This window comes from Odontesthes bonariensis, chromosome 14 (genome assembly GCF_027942865.1).
Source record: "Odontesthes bonariensis isolate fOdoBon6 chromosome 14, fOdoBon6.hap1, whole genome shotgun sequence".
NCBI classification, from domain to species: Eukaryota; Metazoa; Chordata; class Actinopteri; order Atheriniformes; family Atherinopsidae; genus Odontesthes; species Odontesthes bonariensis.
Window position 1 is genome coordinate 10358879 of NC_134519.1, and position 22436 is coordinate 10381314.

At 41.2% G+C, this 22436-nt stretch overlaps 1 protein-coding gene across 1 annotated transcript in view; it reads left to right on the forward strand.

Moving 5' to 3' along the window:
- Positions 1 to 1252: 1252 nt before the first annotated feature.
- atp1a2a (ATPase Na+/K+ transporting subunit alpha 2a) overlaps positions 1253 to 22436 on the forward strand; it is a 47352-nt gene continuing 26168 nt past the window's right edge. Inside the window, exons 1-11 of the mRNA XM_075482796.1 lie at positions 1253 to 1372; positions 2177 to 2248; positions 3908 to 3967; positions 4775 to 4978; positions 8031 to 8144; positions 8582 to 8716; positions 10556 to 10673; positions 13124 to 13392; positions 15820 to 16018; positions 17003 to 17112; positions 19709 to 19843. Of these exons, the coding sequence (XP_075338911.1) occupies positions 1361 to 1372; positions 2177 to 2248; positions 3908 to 3967; positions 4775 to 4978; positions 8031 to 8144; positions 8582 to 8716; positions 10556 to 10673; positions 13124 to 13392; positions 15820 to 16018; positions 17003 to 17112; positions 19709 to 19843 (1428 nt within the window). The 5' untranslated portion in view covers positions 1253 to 1360. The remainder of the gene's footprint in view (positions 1373 to 2176; positions 2249 to 3907; positions 3968 to 4774; positions 4979 to 8030; positions 8145 to 8581; positions 8717 to 10555; positions 10674 to 13123; positions 13393 to 15819; positions 16019 to 17002; positions 17113 to 19708; positions 19844 to 22436) is intronic.

Consider the following 22436-nt stretch of genomic DNA (forward strand, 5'->3'; position numbering starts at 1 on the left):
ATTTTGAGAGTAATTTATGCAATTTCCTCTGATTGATCAAACAAATGAAGTGCAGAGAAGCAGAAGGAAACGGCAAATAAACCAGAAAAATCCTGTGCTCAAGTAAAAGTAATTTGAATCATCACCGTGTGGGATGTCAAAAGACAATGAAACCCCTCCAACCACCAGTTAGATTTGATAAATGGTCCTTTCATGACACAAAATGCCTTCAGACTGCATTCATCTGTGCGGTTATTTTTAAATAGCTCATGAAAAACAGATGAAATCATGTCTGAAATTAAATGGAAAGACTTCGATAGGTTGTAAAAATGCGAAGAGTTCCAGTTCCTCGCTCTGTGTGAGAATTGTAGTTCAAATAAGAATACCGTATATTAACAGCAACGTACACAAAGAGTTGTGGAAATGTCAGATTCCATAAAAGTACACACACTTCCTAATTTTTACGATTATGAGGTAAAATTTGTATAATTTCCTTAATATTTGTGAAAGATTGTAATCCAAAGTGATATGTGATACCAAAGTTATAACTCTCTACATACAGTTCAAGTTAAGCTGATAAACAAAAAAGCACATACAAGTATGCAGCTCCTGTAGTAGTAGACACAATGCTTAGCAGGAACAGCACAACTACAGAATCGGCCCAAAAAGTAACTGGCAGCTCATGAGAAGACATTTGGTGTTTATTTGACATGGGATCACTCGTTCCATCTGTTGTGAGAGCACAGTGGTCATGTCCTGCCTTATGTTGGAAATATGTTGGACAGGGAGCTGATTGCAGTGCTGTATTTGCTTAAACAGAAACTGAATTCAGCACCATAAAACCCCAACAGTTTTACCAAAATATCTCTGTAGAGGACAGAGATGAGGATTCCTTCGGTCTCCAAACAGCTGAACACTCTGCTGACTTTTCATTATACACCTTGAAGCTTGCATCGATCCCTCATTATCATGTTTATTGTAAATACAGAACGCTATGTCGAGGGCAAGGTTTCATTTGTTGCATTGACAGCAGTGATTGATGGAGTGTTGTTCTCTAAGGGACCTTGCATGTGTGTTGTGGGGGCATATTAAGCAGGTGCAGAAACCCATCTGTGAGCATGTGCCGGCAGGGGTGCGTGAAGAGTAAGCCTGGGAATGGGGTGGGGTACGAGGGGAAGAGATTGTGGGGGTGTATGGCTCAGGTTACCCTGACAAGAGGGAGCAAGGAGGGAGGGAATGGGGTATGCGGGGTGTGCAGGGGGTTGCCAGGCCCAAAAAAGCCACCAGTGTGTCCCGCACTTGGGAACAGAAGGTTTCAGCCGTGTTTGGCCCCTGAGTGCTGTCCTTCACATTTTAACCTGCCGACGTCCGGACCTCAAACATGGGCAGAGGGGTAAGTGATCTTCACTTTTTTTTTGGTCTTACATCAGGGACTTTGATCAGAGTGAAGCCCTCGTGTCTTGACTCATTAGAGGAATGTTGCTCAGTATCAGTGTGTGTACAGTAGCAGCATATGGTGTGAACATGTGTTATGTTTAAACGTATTAGCAGGGTTTGAAATCTGAGCGTCAGAACGCTGCTTTTTTTTTTTTTCTTAAAAAAGACAACAACATCTCAGGTTGATGGCTCTCTTCCTTAATACGTTTTGTTCCTGGCTTGCTGTGTATCAGCGTAATTACGTAATTTAGTTTGTATTCTCTCCATCGGGCCCATTCCATTTAGCTTTATGGGAGAACAGACTGGTAATCTACCACGCACACAGTGGGGGAAATTGCTATGCCAGACACATTTCAGGCACTCTGCCGTCTCTGTGCTCCCTCTTTGGCTCTTTTTTTGATTACTTTTTCACTGTGTCACTCACATACACTCTCCTCACATTCTCTCACTATATCCCTCCTTTACTGACATGCACACGTGCTGCTAAGAGGAGACTGACAGCAGCAGATGATTTCCATGATGCATCATTCTTCCAACTGTTCATGACACACACACACACTCTCTCACTCTCACTCTCACAAATGAGGAACTCACACTATGACAAAAAAAAAGTTCTTTTTCCATACCAGCAGTGCCAGGAGATTGAAACCAACCAGCACATACATGCTTGTGAAATGCCGTGTGAATGTAAATATAGCATGACTTTCCCTGCATGTAACAAGTTTACGGGGATAGTTGTTATATCTGTATTTTCCCACAGTTTGGTGAGAGTGGAGGGAAGAAGAGGAAGAAGGAGAAAGACTTGAATGAGCTGAAGAAGGAGGTGGCCTACGTAAGAAAATCAAGCCATCACTGCCTCTACTCACACTCTACACAGTGATTGATTCCATTGCTGCTGCTCCCAAATGATCCCCAAATAGCATTAAGGCGACGAAACCGGGTTATTTAACAAGACTATAAATGAAAACAGTGGCCCGTAAACAAAATGGCAATCCACCCTGTTCAGCGTAGTCAGTTGCAGACGAGCTCTGAGCCAGCCTGTCCTCTTCTATTTGCTCAGCCTCCCTCTAGCTGCTCTTCTTTGTACTCAGACAGACACTGAATAATTTGTGGGCCACCAGCAGTGTAGTGCAGAGCTTCTGCCTCGTGCAGAGCTGTGCTTCTTTGAGGCCTGTCGAAATGCCGCCAAGTGACGCCTATGAAAACTGGGTTAAGTTTCACTACTCGCACCATGTGTGATAAAGTAGCTCGTGTCAATTATCAAGCCGGCCTGCGCCTGATTAAAGGAAAGAATCCTTTGATACTGGAAACATCTGATTCAGTTACTGTCAAGTTTGACTTTCATCAGTCTACCTCATATATTCAATCAATGATTTCCAGACGATAGCTGATCAATACTGAGTACAGCGGCAGATAAATAAAAGCAAAGTGTTTTGCCAAAATGGGGGGGCTTATGTTTTGATTTCGACCAGATAGCTTTCAGCCATCTGAGGCTGCTCTTTATGAAGAAAATGATGGATTTCTCTATTTTTCTGCTGAGGAAAAAAGCATCCCTCCATTCTGTGAGACCGACGCCATCCTAAGAGTTGATGGCTGAATTCTTCTTTGCAAAAAACTGAATTCTACAAAAACCAGCATCACTGAAAGCTGTCTTTTTCAAAAACCATCCCAACAGGTAGACACAAAGCAACATTTCACTGAAAGGAAACGCCCGTCTTCTTTGCCAAAACCTTTTTGCATTTTATTCAGTTTTATTCGCTTTCTCTTAAGCATGAACAGACACCATTCTCATCAGACCAGCGTTGGAAAAAGGCTCAAATCATTTCCAAAAATGATAACAATCAGTGAAAAACGCCAATAAACTGCCAAGAACAAAATGTCACATTGACCCTTCCTCCAGCTGAGCCTTCAGCTAAACAAAAACTGTGCCTCTGACCAGAAGAATGAGTGACTGTCACTGCGGAATTAGTATTTGGTAAATACGTTCAATCTCCTGAAAATGCTATAATTTCACACCACAGTGGAAATGTCTTGACATTTTGAAAGCTATGGCACAAGAGCTGTAGAAATAAGCCACCAAACAGAAAAACAAGCCCAGGCCGGGTTTTATTATTCTGTTTCCAGCGGCAAACCAGTAGATTTGTCTTTTTTTCTTTTTCTGAGCTCACATTATAAGTACTGAAGAAAACAGTTTACTCAACTCTAGGCCAGCACAATGAGCTGCAGTGGGAGAGGACATCTTTGACCTCTCTGATCTGTCATGAGAGATGAATCATTCATATAAACCCCCTGGACCTGGTTAGAAACAAAGAATTAAGTATTTTTCAGTGGGATGGAGCACAGTAATGCATTCCTCTTACAGCTTCAGTCGTACAGCTTTGGAACACAAAGCAGAACAATAACTGATTATAAGATTTAGCTTCCCATTCGTGATTTTTTTTAAGTCACCGATTATGTTTTTTGTTGATAAAGAAAGATTTTATGCCCGCAGGATGACCACAAAATATCTGGTGATGATCTCGGAAAACGCTATGGAATGGACCTCACAAGGGTAACAACACACACACACACACACACACACACACACACACACAACCTCCTATTTACACAGATTCACTTTCACACAAACACACAACAGAGAGTTGCTGTAATATCCCATATAGAGATATTATCTATGTTTGCCTGTGCTGGAAAGCAACATCCAACCTGAGACCAAGCATCGCTTTGGTCGACTTAGACCCACCGCAGTATCGCCAGCTCACCTTGAGTCTTCTTCATCTTTAATCCCTCGCGCACACAAACAAACTTTCACTCTTTGATGCAAAAAAATCCCACAAACGCATATACTGACGGATACAAACACATCACAAAGTTTGTGCTGTAACCACGTTTGCTGCTTGCCGTAAAATCTGACATTGCAGCACTGCAGGTGAAGTGAAATGGATTTTTATCCAGTTAAGATTAGCATGAACAAAAATCCAGGATGGGGAGAGAAAGTAATAACACAGGCTGAAAAAATGCCACACTTGCCAAAGCTTGAATGAAAGCCAGTGTGAGTGGTTATAAAATATAATGAAATCATTGTATTCCGAGTTATAAAGATAGGATTCCTGTGAATTAGACCGTGACATATGAAAAAACGGTCAATAAAGTTACAGCCAAGCAACTTATACGAGAAGAATCACCCAGTTTATTATACATGTTACTGTTAAATAGGCCAGGAGAGGAGGCTTCATGTTCCGCAACTGTAGCAGTAAAATAGCTTTTCGAGCCATGGTAAAAATGGGGCCGTTGTGTTGTAAAAAGAGCCCCACTGCACACTGAAAGACATTCATTCCTAAAAATTGTTTCCCCCCAGGGCCTGACCAATGCCAGGGCTGTGGAGATTCTAGCCAGGGATGGTCCAAATGCCCTGACTCCTCCTCCCACCACCCCGGAGTGGGTCAAGTTCTGCCGTCAGCTGTTTGGTGGCTTCTCCATCTTGCTCTGGATCGGAGCCATCCTCTGCTTCCTGGCCTACAGCATCCAGGCGGCTACAGAGGACGAGCCAGTCAATGACAATGTGAGAAACTGCTGGTAAAACATGTAAATAACATGTTAAAGAATATGCATCCTCATTTAGAATTAGATGTCAGCGACATGTTTCATAAAGTCCCCAACATATCATTATAAAAGAAACCTTGATGAATACATCAATCTATAGTCCATAACATAAAAAAAAACAACCATATTATAGATAAATCTCTGTTACTAAGAGAAGAGGCGAACAGCATTGAATAGTTGTGATCTTCTGGCCTTCAGCAGCACTGCTTTAAAATCAAATAAGATACACACTGCACAGGTTCAGTTACACTTCTGAAAACCGTTGTCAGCAATGAATTCATTTCTGCATCCATAAATAAAGGTAAAACTCTACCATGCACAGAAAAAACAATGCATACAACAAGATGGAGAATGAACGTCTCGTCTGGGACTGAACTCAATTAAGATGAACTGAGCCGACGTGGAAAACTGTCCTGTGGTCTGATGATTCCATTTGAAATATACAATAGGTCTTATTTATTTCAGTGAGTAAAAACTCTGCAAATATACAACATATGTACAATATATATATATATGTGTACAGTATGCATATATGCCTAAAACTGAAGTATTAAACTAGAATGGAAAAAATATAGTTGGCTTTGAAGCGACAATAATTGTTCTCAGTTCCCAAATTGGAAGTGGTTTAAAGTAGAGATGATGCAACACAGTGGCAAACATACCCCCACACCCCTGTCCAAATTTGAATTTTTCTTCACATGTGCCACAGGCAAAAGATGCGATATGAGCATAACTAAAAAAGGTACCTAAAAAGTCTTGGATGTTGTACATGTGGTATGTTGTATTCATGCAACTTGCCAGGAAAATGCAGGGTTATGCTTATCTGCAAATGATTGCATTCAGCCTCTATTCACAGTTGTCACAGCCATCCAACTTTTCTTCAAATGTCGTTGTATCTTTGGTCGGGTTAAACACCATCGAGAATCAATATCTTTCGTATACTTTGGTGAAGTTTTGTAAAGTTTTCATTTTTACTGAGTCAGCCCAGGAGGGCAACTGCTGTGACCGTATTGACACATCTTGATTAATCCTTTGATATTATCCAGCGATGGATGCTTGACACCTCCTTACATCTTTTGATTGAATATCTTCAGAAACCCAACAACTTGTCAGTGATTTTCTTGCTGTATATGGCAGTCTTTAAAGATTAGATTTTAAATCACAGTTCTTTTTCGACAGCACATCTGCTCACGTCAGGCGACTGGAGGGGGTGAAACTCAACAGATGTTAAATTAGCCAACAGAGTCAGTCAAATTATGCATGTTGAGAAGATGATATAATTCATAACTATGGTAGAAAATGATAGTTATCATAGTAAAGCAAAGCTCACGACACAAATCCTTGAAAACACACAGCATGGCACTCCTTTGAGGGCCATGCTGAACCTTAAGCCAGAGACCCAAAATGTCAAAAAACTCTATAATTTAAAAATGTTCTTTCCCTATTTTTTCATGACCTTGAGGTAGTAAGGGTGGCTTCTTGAGATTTTAATCTCCTTTTTGAGCATTTTGGCCAAAATGGCAACGCGAACGGTCACGTGAACCAACACACCAGCAGCGTTCACTGAAGTAAAAGAGAATACAGAAGAAAGAGGGAAAAGGTATAAACCTTTAATTCACTAATACATTTAAGATCTGTGTTGAATACACTTGGCTTTGCTTCTCACAACTGTACTCACTGACACAGAATCCTCCCAACTTGGAAATGCGCGTGACGTAAAGAGCTGCCGCTGACACTGGCAGCACTCCCAGCGTTAATATGGAAAAATTCTCCGACCAACCACAGGGCAGCGAGCACCACCCATGCCGCACAATATGACTCCAGCTCATTATGCAAACATGGCTCAGCTCTCGTCAGCACAATGTACAGTAACATACAGTAGAAACATGCACTCTGGTGATAAACTTAATCTCCCTGTGATTTAATCTCTACATTCAGTACTGAGTATGTACAGCTGGATGCTCTGATGAGCTGCTTCAAAGCTCCGACCGCCTGCAGCTTTGGCACATTGCAAAATGTACACTAACCGAACCTCGCACATAGCTGTTGTCAGATAAAAAGTTATGTGTATTATTTTTTGGTGTATCAACTGAGCTTAAAGATTACACGCGGCATGAGAAAATGTCTCAGCACTTTCAAGTGCTGCTGAAATTGCAAAAAAAGATTTTTTTTGCACAGCTTTAGGATTCATGTCGACGATGATGTCGACACGAAGTTGAACCTTAATGTGTCGCCTGCTTGGACCGATGTGGCTCCCATAATTCTGCACAAACTGAACAAAAGCAAGCGTCTTCCTCTGGAAGAAGAAGGCAAAGAATCTGCCCGAAAATAAACAAGTCCAAGGACAAAACCAGGAGCAGGAAACTAAACTGAATTGGAAGCAAATGTTGTAAACACAAGTGTTTTTCTGAGGATACAGATATATCTCCTGGTTCATAAGATTTTGCACAGCTACGTTTAGAAAAAAGTCATTTGAATGTAAGAGAGCAAAATATGTGGTTCTTGCTGTCAAATGAAAGCGGTACGTTCCAAAAAGCAAACTTTTCAGGAGTTAGGAATTCTATTTTCCTGCATTGCAAAGGAGACAGTACACCGGCTGGCAGATGCTTTCATACAAAGCGACTGGCTGTCTTGTTTGCATCAGTGAGAGCTAAACCCATAACAGCCCTTTCACTGCAAAACTGAAAGTAGACGCCAAAAATGAAACAGAAATCCACCAGAATGAATGTCTGAGGGGCTACAAAGACGGGCTCCGGTTCAGAAAGCGTCTCTTGGTAGCCCCACAGATCAGAGTCTCAGTTTTATGGGTTTGGGAGACAGACGCTCACTTGGACAAACACTGAATGTCTAGGATGACAAATATAGTAAACAAGAATTCAGTTCCACTGTGACATTTTTTTTTTACAAGACAGCTTTTTCAAGTAGTTTTTTGTCCTTAAATCTGATATTTCTCTGTGTGTGGGAAGTTTTTCTGGCTCCATAAACATACCTCTGCTGTGCTCCTGTTTCAGCTGTATCTGGGTGTGGTGTTGGCAGCTGTGGTGATCATCACTGGTTGTTTCTCCTACTTCCAAGAAGCCAAGAGCTCTCGAATCATGGACTCCTTCAAGAAAATGGTGCCACAGGTAAGTTGATTTGATGCATTGGGGGTTTGGTGTCGTCTCAGTGCTTTCTGAATCAATAAGACATCCCTCAGCCAGGACTTACACACTCACATCAGTGGAAACCTAATAAGCTTGCACAAAGGAAAATAAATGTTTGGCCAACTTCGGATTGGGAGTGTGTTTGCCTAAAAACTCCCCCTCTGTTATCCACCTCTGGCAATTCAATTGCTTAATTCTTTAATCTATTTAGGCTCTTTTCACTCCCTTCTGATGCTTCTTTTCCCTAAATGTCTTTTCACTAGTTTTCCTTTACTCTATCTCTGCTTTTTGAATACCGCTACTCCCTCTGGCTCTTCTCCTTTCATATATATCTCCTCTCTCCTTATCTGACTAAATCCTCCGTCTCAACATAACTCCCCCTCTCCCTCTCTTCTTCTTTGCCCTTTTCCTCATGGCAGCAAGCGCTGGTGATTCGGGAGGGGGAGAAGATTCAGATCAATGCAGAACTCTTGGTGCAAGGTGATCTAGTGGAGATCAAAGGGGGAGACCGGGTTCCGGCCGACCTTCGGGTGATCTCCGCCAGTGGATGCAAGGTAGAGGAAGGGTGCTGAGGCCATCCCCGGGGAGCCTGGAGGACTCAGTGGGATAGCTTTTTTTCTGCCGTCTTTGGTTACTTAATTCCTTATAAACAGGATGTAGCATGCCAACACTTGCATGTACAGATGAGCTAAAAGTGAGACTTTGTGATGAAATGTTTTTATTCCTCAACTTATGTAATAGTTTGATTATACTAACTGTCTGATCTTGGTTGATTGAAATTTCATCCATGATAGATAGTGAAAGGTAGACGGTTCATCTAATGAGCTGCCAAGCATTTCTTTTAAAAAGTGCTCGCTCTTTTCCAAACACTTCCCTATGAACACTTCCCATACGCTCCTCTGTGTAACAAACCACGGGGCATGTCGGTTAAGATTAGTATGAGGTCAGAGCAGATGATTAGGGTGAAAGAAAATCAGAAGGGTACTTCAAAAGGGGCGAAAGCCTTTTCTAATAGAGTCAACAGCACAAAATTACTCATCAGCCTCAAAAGAAGCACTCATCCGTGTTGCGAGCAGGTGTACTTGAAGCCAAAATCACAATCTTTTCCTAAACCTCACCACACAGCTAAGCTGTAGTAACCGAATCAAGTGCTTGCAGAGCCTGAACCTGAACAACAGTTAGTGAAAAGCATATGGAAAAATAACCGTCCCCCTTGGTGTCCGGCTCTGACTTTGTGTTTACATCTGACGCCACAAGCTTTTACAATACGGGAGTTTTTGGATGAGAACGTGCAGCTCATGTACTGTAAAAAGCGCTGGTGATGGTCAATATCCACTATCACTGCTCTAAGGTATGACAAGTTTAGATCACGAAACTCATTTCTCGTTCTTCATTTTTTTCCTTCATTTATATCTGTTTTTCAAAAAATGATGGCACAAAACTGGTCATTTCAGAGTCAGAAATGCAAACAACACTTATAAGGTGTTAGATATATAATTAGTTTTGCAGATATTTGGCAATAAGTCAAATGACTGGCTGCAAATATAGCCCAATGAAAAGTTAAGGGAGCACCAATGTTGTAAATATCTCACATGTCCTGACAAGCCATCAAACAGATGTCAAGACATATTATTTTGAATCCTAAATATCTTTGCCTTCAGTCTTACAGTTGTTGAGGTAAGGGACAGATTTACCTCTGCATTTAATGGACAGATTGCTGACATCACCTATAGTTAAACACCGACTTCACTCAAAATGGCCTAATTTACCAGGTTTAGTCAAAAACTTTGAATCTCAGAGAAAAGTTTTCCTTTTTTAACCTGCCAACAAGCAACACTGAGATTAACAGTCAGACTTAATGTTTTGTTACCATATCATGTAACACCTTTAGACTATCATCCTCAAAATGCCTTAGTTTTGGGTTCACGATTTGTCTTCGAGCCGTCGCATATTCACACTCAAACAGGATTTCAGAGTTGTTATTATCTGCTTTTGATGAGCATTTTAATGAAATTAAATGAGCTAAATTTTTCTCATAGTGATGAGTTAGTGGGGGGACTTTTTGTTAAAGTTCTCTCAAACATCGGTCATAGGTTTTTCTTCATACTCATTAATGCTGTATGGTGAACATTTTTCTGGTAAGTTGCATTTTGACCTCAGTTTTTTTAAGCTGTTTAAGTTGTTGGTGATCTTTTTTTTTTAATTCTAAACTTATAGCTGAGGGAAAAACATGGGGAAAAAACACCTTGACCAGAACGCAGTTTTCACACGATTTAAGTGAAATTTCACTGTTGTTCCTACATTTCCATCCCTTCATTATCACCTCTTCCGTCCCGTGTGATTCTGTCTCACTAAACAGCGTTTTCTTTTCTCTTTCCTCTTCTCCCTGAAAGGTTGACAACTCCTCTCTGACGGGAGAATCAGAGCCTCAAACTCGCTCCCCGGAGTTCACGCACGACAATCCTCTGGAGACCCGCAACATCTGTTTCTATTCCACCAACTGTGTCGAGGGTCAGTGGGCCACATCTGGTCAAGATGGTCTCTTATCGCCTCTAGAAGTCTGTCTTTTAGCCATCTGGAAATCAGCAATGTTTTGTCTCACCACCAAACTATGGAGTCATTTCAGTGCACAGTTAATGTGCACAGGCCTGCCATCCCATCATCCTACAGCACAGTGGGCATATAGCTGAATTCAGTGCACGAGGAGTAGTAATGAGTGTTTTCATTTAGAATGTAGCACTGGGAAATTTAGATGTCAGTTGCTGCCAGTCATCAAACAGCGATGCAGTAAGCATTTCAATTGGACTTTTGTGTTATAATCTGCAACTTCATCAACATCTACATTTATATTCTAATGGTGGTTGTATAATGAAATAGATAGTCCATTATTTTGTAAGAAAAGGTCCATTTATTAGCTGGGTGTGAATAGTACAAATAATGAATGTGTCCACATGAGATGGAGCTCCAATGAAGTGATAGACATTAAAACTTTAATTTAATTTTGAAATACTTTAAGGAATCTTTGTCCATTCTTGCTTAAAATCAAAGTAGCATCTTATCATTGGACTCTAACCAGCCTGGAGATCCTTTCCTCTCACCAGGTTTCATCTGTAAAACGCTATTATTCTTTTGAAGGCTGCAGGGAATTGCACATTTAGTTTAGAGGCCACCTTCTACTGCTATAACAAAAAAGGATGCAGCTTTTCTGTTGGATCAAATTAGACAGTTACAGCTAAGAATTTCTAGCACTTTCAATGCCTAGTTTTCTATTCAGTTTTTCACATCTCAATCAGACCTGGTATCTTATGATATTACCAAATTCCTCTCAGACATAGAGCTCACATTTATGTATGATAGCATTTCAGTTGTGTTGTTATTACTAACTGAATTTAGCAATGTTTGTCATGTGAACATTTCAAAAATAGTATCGAAAAAAGGTGACAAAAATACTTTACACTGTCTTGGATACTAAGTTTTTATTAGAAATTATATCAAAGATACCAGCTACCTAATATTACGTAATTTCCTCTTATTCTTGATGCTTAATCAGGAGCTTATTTTTGGATGTGTTTCCCGATCTGGTCACTTTGGCAAAATGAAAGATGTTGCTTAAGTTATTCGTAATAAGATAGACAGTATGTTGATGTGTATTTTCACACCTAAACGCAATGTTTTCCCAATCTTAACCAACCAGGGTACTTTTATTGCCTAACAAGGTAGTAGCCCGCAATATTAGATTGAAGGAAGTCAATCTAAAGGAGGTGAAAACCACAGTCGAACATGAGTCCCATGTTTGTCTATCCTCCTCCTTACATGGTCCATGTCAGTTGTTGATTGCTCAACTCTATAGAATAAGGCTTTTATGTTGCCATACTTTTAGGATAGACTGCATCACTTACTGCCAAAGAAGGTTAACTGCCAATGTACAGGAAAACTGCCAAAACAACTCTGAAGGAGGCACAGACAGAGGTCCTCTGTGTTTGCCTCTGAGGCATTGACCTTTTTTTGTCAAGGTGGGGCCTCCGTGGGCTGGACTCGTTCCATTCCATCCGGAAGATGTCCGGTTGAATGAGCACCTCGGGAGTATGAGGGGATGGGTCAAAGCCTTGGGATCTTTGTTGTGAATTTGTGGGTTGTGGTAGGGTGTCTTGCATGCCAATCAGGGTGTGCCACTGCCATGTGTGCTTGCTTTGAAGTGTCAAAGAAGGTGGTACGTGTCAGAGTGTCATCCACACTAAAGCCAACCAGGATTTCATAGTTGATTTCCTGAGATACTCCCTGCAAAACACCACATCAAATCGAGATGATCAATGTTGTTCGCTTCAGCAGGTTTAACGTCTGGGAAGATTGCTGTATCAACTAGTCACCACACAAACTTCTGATAGGGAGGTCTGGTGTTGGGTCATTTGTCTTTAAAGAGATTCAGATTCTTTCTTTGCTCACTCAGTCCAGCATCTGTTCAGTCCACCCAGCACATCAATCACTAGCCAGCACTTCTAATTCACCTCCATCTATCACTGTTCTACATCCAGCCGTCATCTCCCCATCAGGCGTCCTTCCTGTGTACAAAATACAGCACTCAACTTCCCCAGCGTCTTCCACTCCGTGAACATTTGTTTTTCCCTTTACATACCACTTTGCGAAAGTGCATCAGATCAACTGTCACCCACCCGAAAGCTCTAGCTAACAGCTTGCGATCTGTAATAACTTCACATTTAAAAAGCTGCCATTAACAACAAAGAACAGGAATCACTTAATGGCCTTCTTGGCTTCCCACTGTGACAAAGAAGTGCACGGTACAACGATCGAACTGATGAATCATGTCAAGATTCCTCTTTTCATTTTTACAGCATAAGAGAAAAAGTTCCAAAAAGCATTTGATAACCTTTTCTTGACATTTAAAGCTGGAATTTGCACCTGAGTTTTGGTCAGACCAAACAGTGGCTCTTCTCTCCCACCAGGTACAGCCCACGGCATCGTCATAGCCACTGGTGACCGAACTGTGATGGGTCGCATCGCCACTCTGGCATCTGAGCTGGAGGTCCGCCAGACGCCCATCAACATTGAGATTGAACATTTCATCCACATCATCACTGGCGTGGCGGTTTTCCTGGGTTTGAGCTTCTTTATCCTGTCCATTATCCTGGGCTACACCTGGCTCGAAGGTGTCATCTTCCTCATTGGCATCATTGTTGCCAACGTGCCTGAGGGCCTGCTGGCAACTGTCACTGTAAGTAGTGTCTGAAGTTGTTTTAGGAGAACAGTCTTTTCTTTACGCAATAAATAGATACCAAGTTCTTTTTTAACATTTTAAATTGGATTGTTTTTTTTATTCCTGCGCAGCCTTTTACGGTTTCTGCTGGAGGAACACGATGTGCACTTCAGTTTATAATAAACTGTATTCTCATGTAGGTTTTAAGGACATGTTGTAATATTTTTTAATAGAATAGAATTAGGAGAAGAGTGGGATGAAGTCATAAACTGACTGTTCTAAACAAACTGAAACAAAAATGGTTATTTTTACCTTTTCTTTGCATATTTCTAACGAGAAGCATGCATTGCTTCACAGCTTCGTGGCTTCTGGTTGCAAACAGTATGATTAGCAGTTAAAGCTGCTTATCATTGCTATTTGGGATGAACAGCCATCTGGAAACCCTAATTACCTCTTGTAGCAATTGCCAGTGTGTTTCTGGGCTTTTGGTGCGGCCAGTGGATATATGATAAAGGAAGAACTCATTTTTTTGTTAAGCAACATTTATTGTTTGAATGCAGATACATTTATTTAACTGTAACAAAATAGCTGTTAGTGTCAAAATCCTCATTTGGCCGATATCTTCTGCGTCTGTTGCAGAGGTCCAAATCTTGCTCAGGTGTGATTGGTGAATGTTACTCAAAACTGGGATAGAGATTTTACATATTCATATACAGATATCATTGGCAAGCTGGAAAAACATCCTGTTTTCCCTCAGACCGTGTCACATACTGCTTTTAAGGTACACGAGAGGAAAAAACTTTAAGTCTGCTTTCTATCCATCCATCCATTTTCTGTACCTGCTTAATCCAACTGTGGAGTTATGGGGGGGTGGTGCCTATCCCAGCCATCATTGGGTACTCCTCATTCCTAGGGACAATTTAGAGACACCAATTAACCTGACATGCATGCATGGGGAGAACATGCAAACTCCACACGGAAAGGCTCCAGCTGGGAATTGAACCTGGAACCATGTTGCTGTGAGGTGACAGTGCTAACCACCAAACCACATTGAAACCCAAGTCTGCTTTCTATCAGTGGAAATTATATATCTGTGCTCTTTTCCTGAACCTGATCAGTTAGTTTTAATGTCCTAAAGCTTTACCAGGTAACTGTTTGGCCTGAATCTGAATCTGAATTGGATTTAAAGTTGTTTTATTGCCTAACCAAAAAGTGTGTAGAGTGAAAGGAAAAAGGAAATGGAAAAGAAGGGATTAATAACTAGTTTAAGAATCTGAAAATCACGGAAGTCGCATAACTTGTTTGTTCGTTGATGGGTAAAGCCTTCAGAATGATGTACTGTTGTCATCTGACATTGTAGTGGGCCACAGACACAAATAGCACCTTCTACAGTATGCATCTCCGATGTTACGGGGTTATGACAATGCTTATCACCTTGTAAAGGTGATGCAGGCAAACATCCAACATTCACCTCCTGTGTAACTCTGTTATTGTCTGATTCTGTCTTTGTTTGCTGCTGTCTCAGGCTTTTCAATACTAGGCTCATCAAATCTGAGTCTGTGGGCTTGAGAACCAAAATAATTAACCTGAAAGTGGCTTAAAAGCTATGTATAACTGAGGGAACTGGCAAAATCTGTAAGACATTTATCATGGGCTTTTCTTTTTGAGCAGATGCTTTCGCATCATGCGTTTCCACGCGATCTTCTGCTGACATGAAAATATGGATTAGTGCTTTGAGATTTGAGTGTTCCTGAGCTCCTGAGCTCTGATTTTGTGCCTTCTGGTTTACTATCACGGTTTACTAGTATCTAAATGGAACTGAGATATCATTAATGTTATTCGATACACATGTGCCTTTCCTAATACTGATTTACCCTCTCTGGATGTTAGGCGTGGCTCTGGTAATGCTAAAGAAACTGATTTATGATGAAATGTTGATTCTTTTTCGCTGTTGAGCTGAAGCTAAGTTTTTCTGCCACAGCAAAGGGAGTGAGCTGAGCTGGGTGCCAGCTGGCATTTGAAATGCCATCAGTCGACATTTCACTGGTCGCAGAAAATAAATGAGCTTCCAGTGGCTGGTTTCTTTAGTTCCGTTCACTTTAAACACACCGTGATTTGTGTGTACCTGTGATGTCTTTGTTGGAATGCGGCCGATGCAGCCAGCTCGAATTAATGTGCGTTGATCTATCTCTTACAGCATATGGAATATGTCTATTCATTGTATTTCTATGTCCCTGTTCACCTGCTGTTCACCAGTCAACCAAACAACCCACGCACACACACTCATCAGACACCTGGACCACGCATGGTTTCACATGCACAAACACTTGAACACACCGCTGCGTTCATATTTGTCCGAGAACAATCATCCATCCTCGCCTCTCCTCATCCTTCCTCCTTTTATTCCCTCCCTCCCTCCCCCATCGCCACCCTCTGTCCTCCCAGGTGTGTCTGACTCTCACTGCCAAGCGAATGGCCAAAAAGAACTGCTTGGTGAAGAACCTGGAGGCCGTAGAGACTCTGGGCTCCACCTCCACCATCTGCTCCGACAAGACGGGCACGCTGACCCAGAACCGCATGACCGTGGCCCACATGTGGTTCGACAACCAGATCCATGATGCGGACACCACTGAGGACCAAACCGGTAAGACAGAGATGAAATTAAATGGAGGGAAAGTGGGAAAAAATAAAGTGGACAGAGGGAGCTGGAGGATTGCTGGAGAAAATGACAGTTTAAAAAAAAAAAGAAAATGGAGTGTGTGGGAATTAAGAAGGAAGTGGGACTGCCTGCTGAAATTCATCTGTCCAATATTCACACCGCCAGAAAACATGGCTGTTCACTCTGCTGCTCGGATTAATTGAGAGGCGGGATGCAGAAGGTGGCACAACCCTCAGCTATAAACATGCCTTTTTCCAGATTTCCTCAGCTCGACTGCTGCTGCGAAAACAATAAAACAATCCGATTGCCATCCTCCACCAAACAGGGCAAAAAGATCAAGGCAAACTTTTAAAGAACCCTCCAACAACAGCCAAAATAATAGAATAATAGAAAAGGTGTTCTCTGCATACTAATGAGAATTGAGTCAGACAATCCGACAGTGAACTGCCAGTGATGCTGACCAATGTGTGCAACTGTGGAGGGAAAACACAGTGACTTCTTTGTTCAGGAATAGCTCTATTTATGCAGTTTTTGCAGGTTTGGGAGCCTTCTACACCTCACTAACCTCAACAACTCCAGCCACAGACTGCCAACCTGTTTACATAGTAACAGTGACAGCGAATGCTCTGTGACGTCCAGGCAAATATGAAAAATGAATGCAGGCACTGACACCAGAATGGAGGTCATTTTGAATTTGATTGGGTGGGAGGGCTGAAATTTCATTACAAGCAATCTCCAAACCGCTTTTTTTTTATTTAAAATTGAATGCCATTTTCCAGACTGGGAAATTGAAAAATCACTTCTGTCAAAGAAAAAGCGATTGCTCAACTTAACTGACCCCGATGCTGTTATTTAGCTACAATATCCAGAGCTGCCCTGCGAACCGGGAGTTAAGTCAGTGGTATAAATGCTGCATAAGTCCTGCTTCTAATAAAAAGTCCAACAAAGCTCTCTCCACTATTCTCTCAGGTTCGGGTTTTGACAAGACCTCTGCTACTTGGACTGCTCTGTCTCGCGTGGCTGGGCTGTGCAACAGAGCTGATTTCAAAGCCGGACAGGAGCATCTCCCCATCCTGATGGTATCAACATTCACCACTTACTCACACCACAGAGCCAGTTTTCGAAAACCGTTGCATCAACCTCCAGCCTCATAAATGATGTCAACTCTTTAGAGCAGCAGGGCACGACCTTTTAATTTAATGCAAGGCCATTATGAGCAGACTGTTTTTATATGTATATATTTGGATCAACTAATGCATGCACATAATTCATGAGAGATGATTTTGCCAACATGGTTTGCCAGTTGGGTGAAATTGACAACATAAGGGACGTGTCAGGTGAGCAGTCACTCAAAAATAAGTGGTGACGCACTAAGTATTTAGATCCCTGTTGCAATTCAAAAGAGTTATATTTGTCAGGCATGAATATGCTGTTACAGCTTGAAACAACACAGATACACAGTGGGACTTTTGATTTTAGTCCATCAAGTGCTTTGCAAACCTATTCACCCCATGTGGCAATGCTTTCCCTCAAGAAATTGCCTGAATTTAGCCACATCCATCATTACCTCAATCCTGACTAATTTCCCCGGAGCTGCTGATGAAAAACATCCCATAATACTGCCAACACCATACTTTACTGTGAGAATGGTGTTGACGAGGTGATGAAAAGAGCTGTATTTGCACCATAAGCAGCTATTTCGCTGATGGTCAAATCTTTAGTTTTAGTCTTCTCTGACCATAATACCCTCCTCCACATGGAATAGAGTCAACTAGTTTTTCAGCTGATTGGGCATTCCTTTCCCCATATTTAGTACAGATTTTTGGGGATTGTTTCAAGGAATGGGGAAAAGTCGATAACTTATCATCCCAGAAACTCCTATTTCATAAACTGATCCCGAGTTTTGTATTACAAGCAATTCAAGCAACTTGTTGAATATCAAATTGATAGAAATGAGGTGAAATCAAAGTGTCAAAGGTTATCCTGAATTTTAGTGGACAGTGAGTATTTTAGAGGAGTTGCCGTTTAAAGCACACCGTGGACATCCTGGAGTACAAAAGTAAAGCAGATGATTGAATCATTTCTATTCTTTCCTGTATTCTTTGTGGTCCTAAACTACAAGAAAGCCCCAGTCAGTGAAAAAAAAGACAAAACAAAACAGCAACCCATAAACTAATTTGTCAGTTACACTTGACACAAGCTGGCTCACACACTTAACCTTCTTCACACACATAAACAGACACACACAGAGAATAATCCAATGCACGCCTGGAAACAACCCCCCCGCAATGACACAAACACATACACACACAGCTGGGAAGGTAAGTCAATATGCTTCCAATGCTCCACCAGCCGCTATCCTCCAACCTGTGCTACACTGACCTGAAGAAATTCTCAGTGTGGCTCTCAGTGACAGGGATTAGAGCTCCCACCGTGATGGGAGCGGACCCTGCTGCTGGGGCCGATCTGCCCGTGAAGTGCCCAGGCTTCCTCCATGCATTAAGTAACAGATGTGTCTCCTGACAGCATTCAAACACTGCAGTAAGGGAGCCGGTAGCATTACCAGAGCAAGTCCCCATCTGCACCCATTAAAAACAGAGAAAAGGTATTTCCTTGATCTATTTATTAATTCATGAAAAGCTGCAAACAAGGACAAATCTCGCTGAGTGTGTGTCCTTGTTTGGCTGCTGTTCATGAATGAATTAAAAGAAACAAAGGGAAATTTCTTCTTTTAGCTCCCTCTTTTTATATTTGGCATTGGGTCATCAGTTCAGCGTTGATTATAAGAAACTGGCATAAAGAATTGCTGTCATGCCTTTTTTTTGACCCAATATCAAAAGAGAATTTGACCCAAAATCATCAATAAGTACCACACAACCAATAGACCTCTTAAAAGGAGAAAAACATAAATGAACCAAATTGCATCCATTCACAGCTTTGTAAATTAGGACTTCTTAACAATTGTGTCTTTATGTGATTATCTGTGGTAACAGCCTACTCATATTCAAATATTTAGCCTTGTTTGCGTGAGCAATTCTGTCACATTTGGATGCACAGAGATAGCAATCAGCACTGCAGGTTTTTGTTACTTAGATGTCAATTTCAACCATCTTCTATTTCTTCTATTTAAAATAAAGCATCCAGTGTCTACAAAGGACCTCTGCAAGCCACAATCAGACAGAAACTGTGCCACACAGCGCAAATGGAGAAGTTCCAGTTCCTTCAGCACACTTAGCTACCTTGTTATTCGTTAATATGGCCCAATGCATTTCCTCATTGATATTCATTACCCACGTCGTGTAAACTCAACATTTACAGGGTAAATCAGATCAGAACTGTACTTGACAAACTCACAAACATCGTACATTTCTGTCACCCTTTCTTGTCGAGTCTGAGCTGCTTAAATCAAATAATCTATCCACTAAGAAGAAAAAGTGAAACAAGGTTTTGCACTTTCATCACACAAAATTGTTACATAACTCGGAGAAAATGCAGATGACACTGCCTGCATCATTAATGAGAAACCTCTCTCTTATCCGTTAAATAACACATAATCCAAAAGCTTCCCTCTGCTGTAGTGGGATAAACACGAGCAGCGGGACCGACAGCACTCATTTTATAACAGGCATGTGTGAGTGATCGCGCTAATGTGTTCCTGTGTGTGTGTTTCCCCAGAGGGATACAGCGGGGGACGCGTCAGAGTCAGCTCTGTTTAAATGCATCGAGCTGTGCTGCGGGAGTGTTCGTGCCATGAGAGCCAGAAACCCCAAAGTGGCAGAAATCCCCTTCAACTCCACCAACAAGTACCAGGTACCGAATGGGAGTCGTGTCTTGTCAAGGCTTTGGCCTGGAGCTGCAGTAAAATCACAAGCTTGTAACTTTGCACTTTGTATACAATCTCGAATCCTTTTTAGTTTGAATTTGATGTAAATGGAATTTGTTATTGACTTGCCTGAGGTGACAGTCAATGCCCCATGTTGTCCAACAAACCTGAAAACAGAGGAAGTAGCTTTAGTTTACATCCTGTGACTTGAAAAGCACCTTTTGCCAGTCAATCATTACAGCAGAAATTAGGAGACGAATCCACTTTAACTGTTTAGTTTCAGCTAGTTTTTTACCTTGTTTTAAGTTTTACATATTAGAATTGGTCCATTTTAATACATTTGCTTGTTTTTCATTCACAATTTGTTTATTTACTGCTTTTTAACTGATTTTCACACATTTATTTCACTGTTCACCAGACAGTTTGCACATATTTCCAAGACTTCCCAGATTTCTTTTGTTTGTTTTTTAGCACACCCGAGGCTGATTCATTCATATTCATTTTTTAACCTTTCTCCATCCAGTGAAGGCAGCCTGAACATTCCTGCTCTTTTCAAGGTGACATCCTGCTTTACATTTATACCTGGAAGGTGCCCAATATGCCACACACGGCATTGTTGATCACAACACAAAAGCACGGGGGTGCTGCTCGAAATCTCTGCCCAGAGTGTTTCATTAATGTCAGTAATACATCTGATAATGACCTGGTTAGCACTGTCTGCTCTGCATTTCAGTGCAGAGAAATCGCATTTGTTTCGGACGGTCTAGAGTTAAATGGAAGACGTAAACAGAGGGTGAACAAAATGACTTCCTACTCACATATCGTTCCTGGCTCTGATATATTGTACGGGTTTGGCAAAAAAACCTACAATTGGACATATTTAAAAACATTACTTCTTCTCTGGGTATTGATCGAACCCCTTAAAAAGAAATTCAGAACACAGAGGGCTCTGTTTAAGTAGATTAACACAAAATGACTCTTTGGAAAGTTTATGTTCACACTAATATGATTGGCTGTCATCTCGTCAGCTTTAGTAACTTCCACCTCGTCTCCTCTTTGCTTCCACTCAGTGTTAGTTCTTCCCTGCGACCTCATGACAGATTGTGAAACAGATACGTTGTTGTACAGAGCTAAACATCACATTTTTATGATGAAGGCAAAAAGAAATTGCACAGTTTGCTACATTTTTCCTATTGTTTCCCACACAGATAGGAGCTTCATTAGCACATCAATGTAGTTGGTCGTTAAAGCGTTTATGCGTGATGATGTTCGCTTTCCATATCAAAGTTCCTTTGGTCATAAATGCTTATTAGGTGGAAGGTGCTAATCCGCAGATCGTCATGCAAGAGATATATTTTCAACAGTCACCTTTCTTTTCTCCTGCGCTCTATCTCATGAATGGTTAGGGTTTGGATTTGAAATTGAATGGCTTGGTTAGCAGAAATGCACATGTTTCAGTCAATATGTTATAAAGTAATGTCTTTCAAACCATGTTACAATACATGGTGGGACAATTACAGAATCTCCCAGGCTTTCTCCTTGCACATTTTAATATTCATAGGTTGCGACTCCTGTCATGTGAAATTAACACGAAGGCGCACGTTACCATCGTACAGTCTACAACGACAGGTTGTGACGCCGCTACATTTGTGGGCAGAAGTATCCATTACATGTTTGTTTTGATGAGACTGAGCTCTTGCGACACACGCAGCTGGGGAAAAAACCTTGTTCACCAAACGCCCGCTTTGCATATGCTGCAGAGAAAATTATACCACAAGCAAGTTCAAGTTGTGGCTCTCCTTGTGTTGCATGGAGGGGATGAAACCCCGGTCGACCAGAGGAGACATATGCGATGAGCATTGAGTTCATGAGTGCAAAGACAGGCCCATAAATCCACTTAAAAACAGACCAGAAACAGGAGTAAAGCAGCCAGAGAGACTCTCATGCTGACCTCACAAGTTCATGGAAGTGGAACTGGAATACCTCTTTTCTTTTTTTGTTTCACTGATAGTTTACATCAGTGATTTAGGTAAGTATTGGTTCACAAAAATGTCAAGGTGGAAACGCTCAGCCATGGTCTTCGCTGTTGGTTTCGCTCACATCTTCTCGTGTATGAAGACAACACTGTGAGAACAACTTAAAAGGGTTAAAAAACAACTCGAAAGAGGCATCTTTTAATCGAAAAATGATTTGAAGGCCCTTGACACTTTATTGGCATTCGGGACACTTGCTGAGAATTTAGAAAATTGTTATTTTTACCATTTCATAACAGTTGTTTATACAATGAATAACTTCTCAAAATGATATATTTCTGTACTCCATAAATGCTGAAAAGTGCGATATGACATTGAGGGAAGTATTTATTTAATCTGCCACCACATCACATAATCACAATGATTCAACCACAATGTCAGGACTGTGTTTCGGCTGGTTGAAGACTGGGTGAAAATTAGGTCTCTGACAGTCAACTCAAACATGAGGAAATGAAAAAAAAAAAAAAAAAATAAGCATCACTTCCTCTGCAGTAGCTCAGTTTTGTTCTTGACATTATAGATCACAACAGTAAAAGTTCAAAAGTCA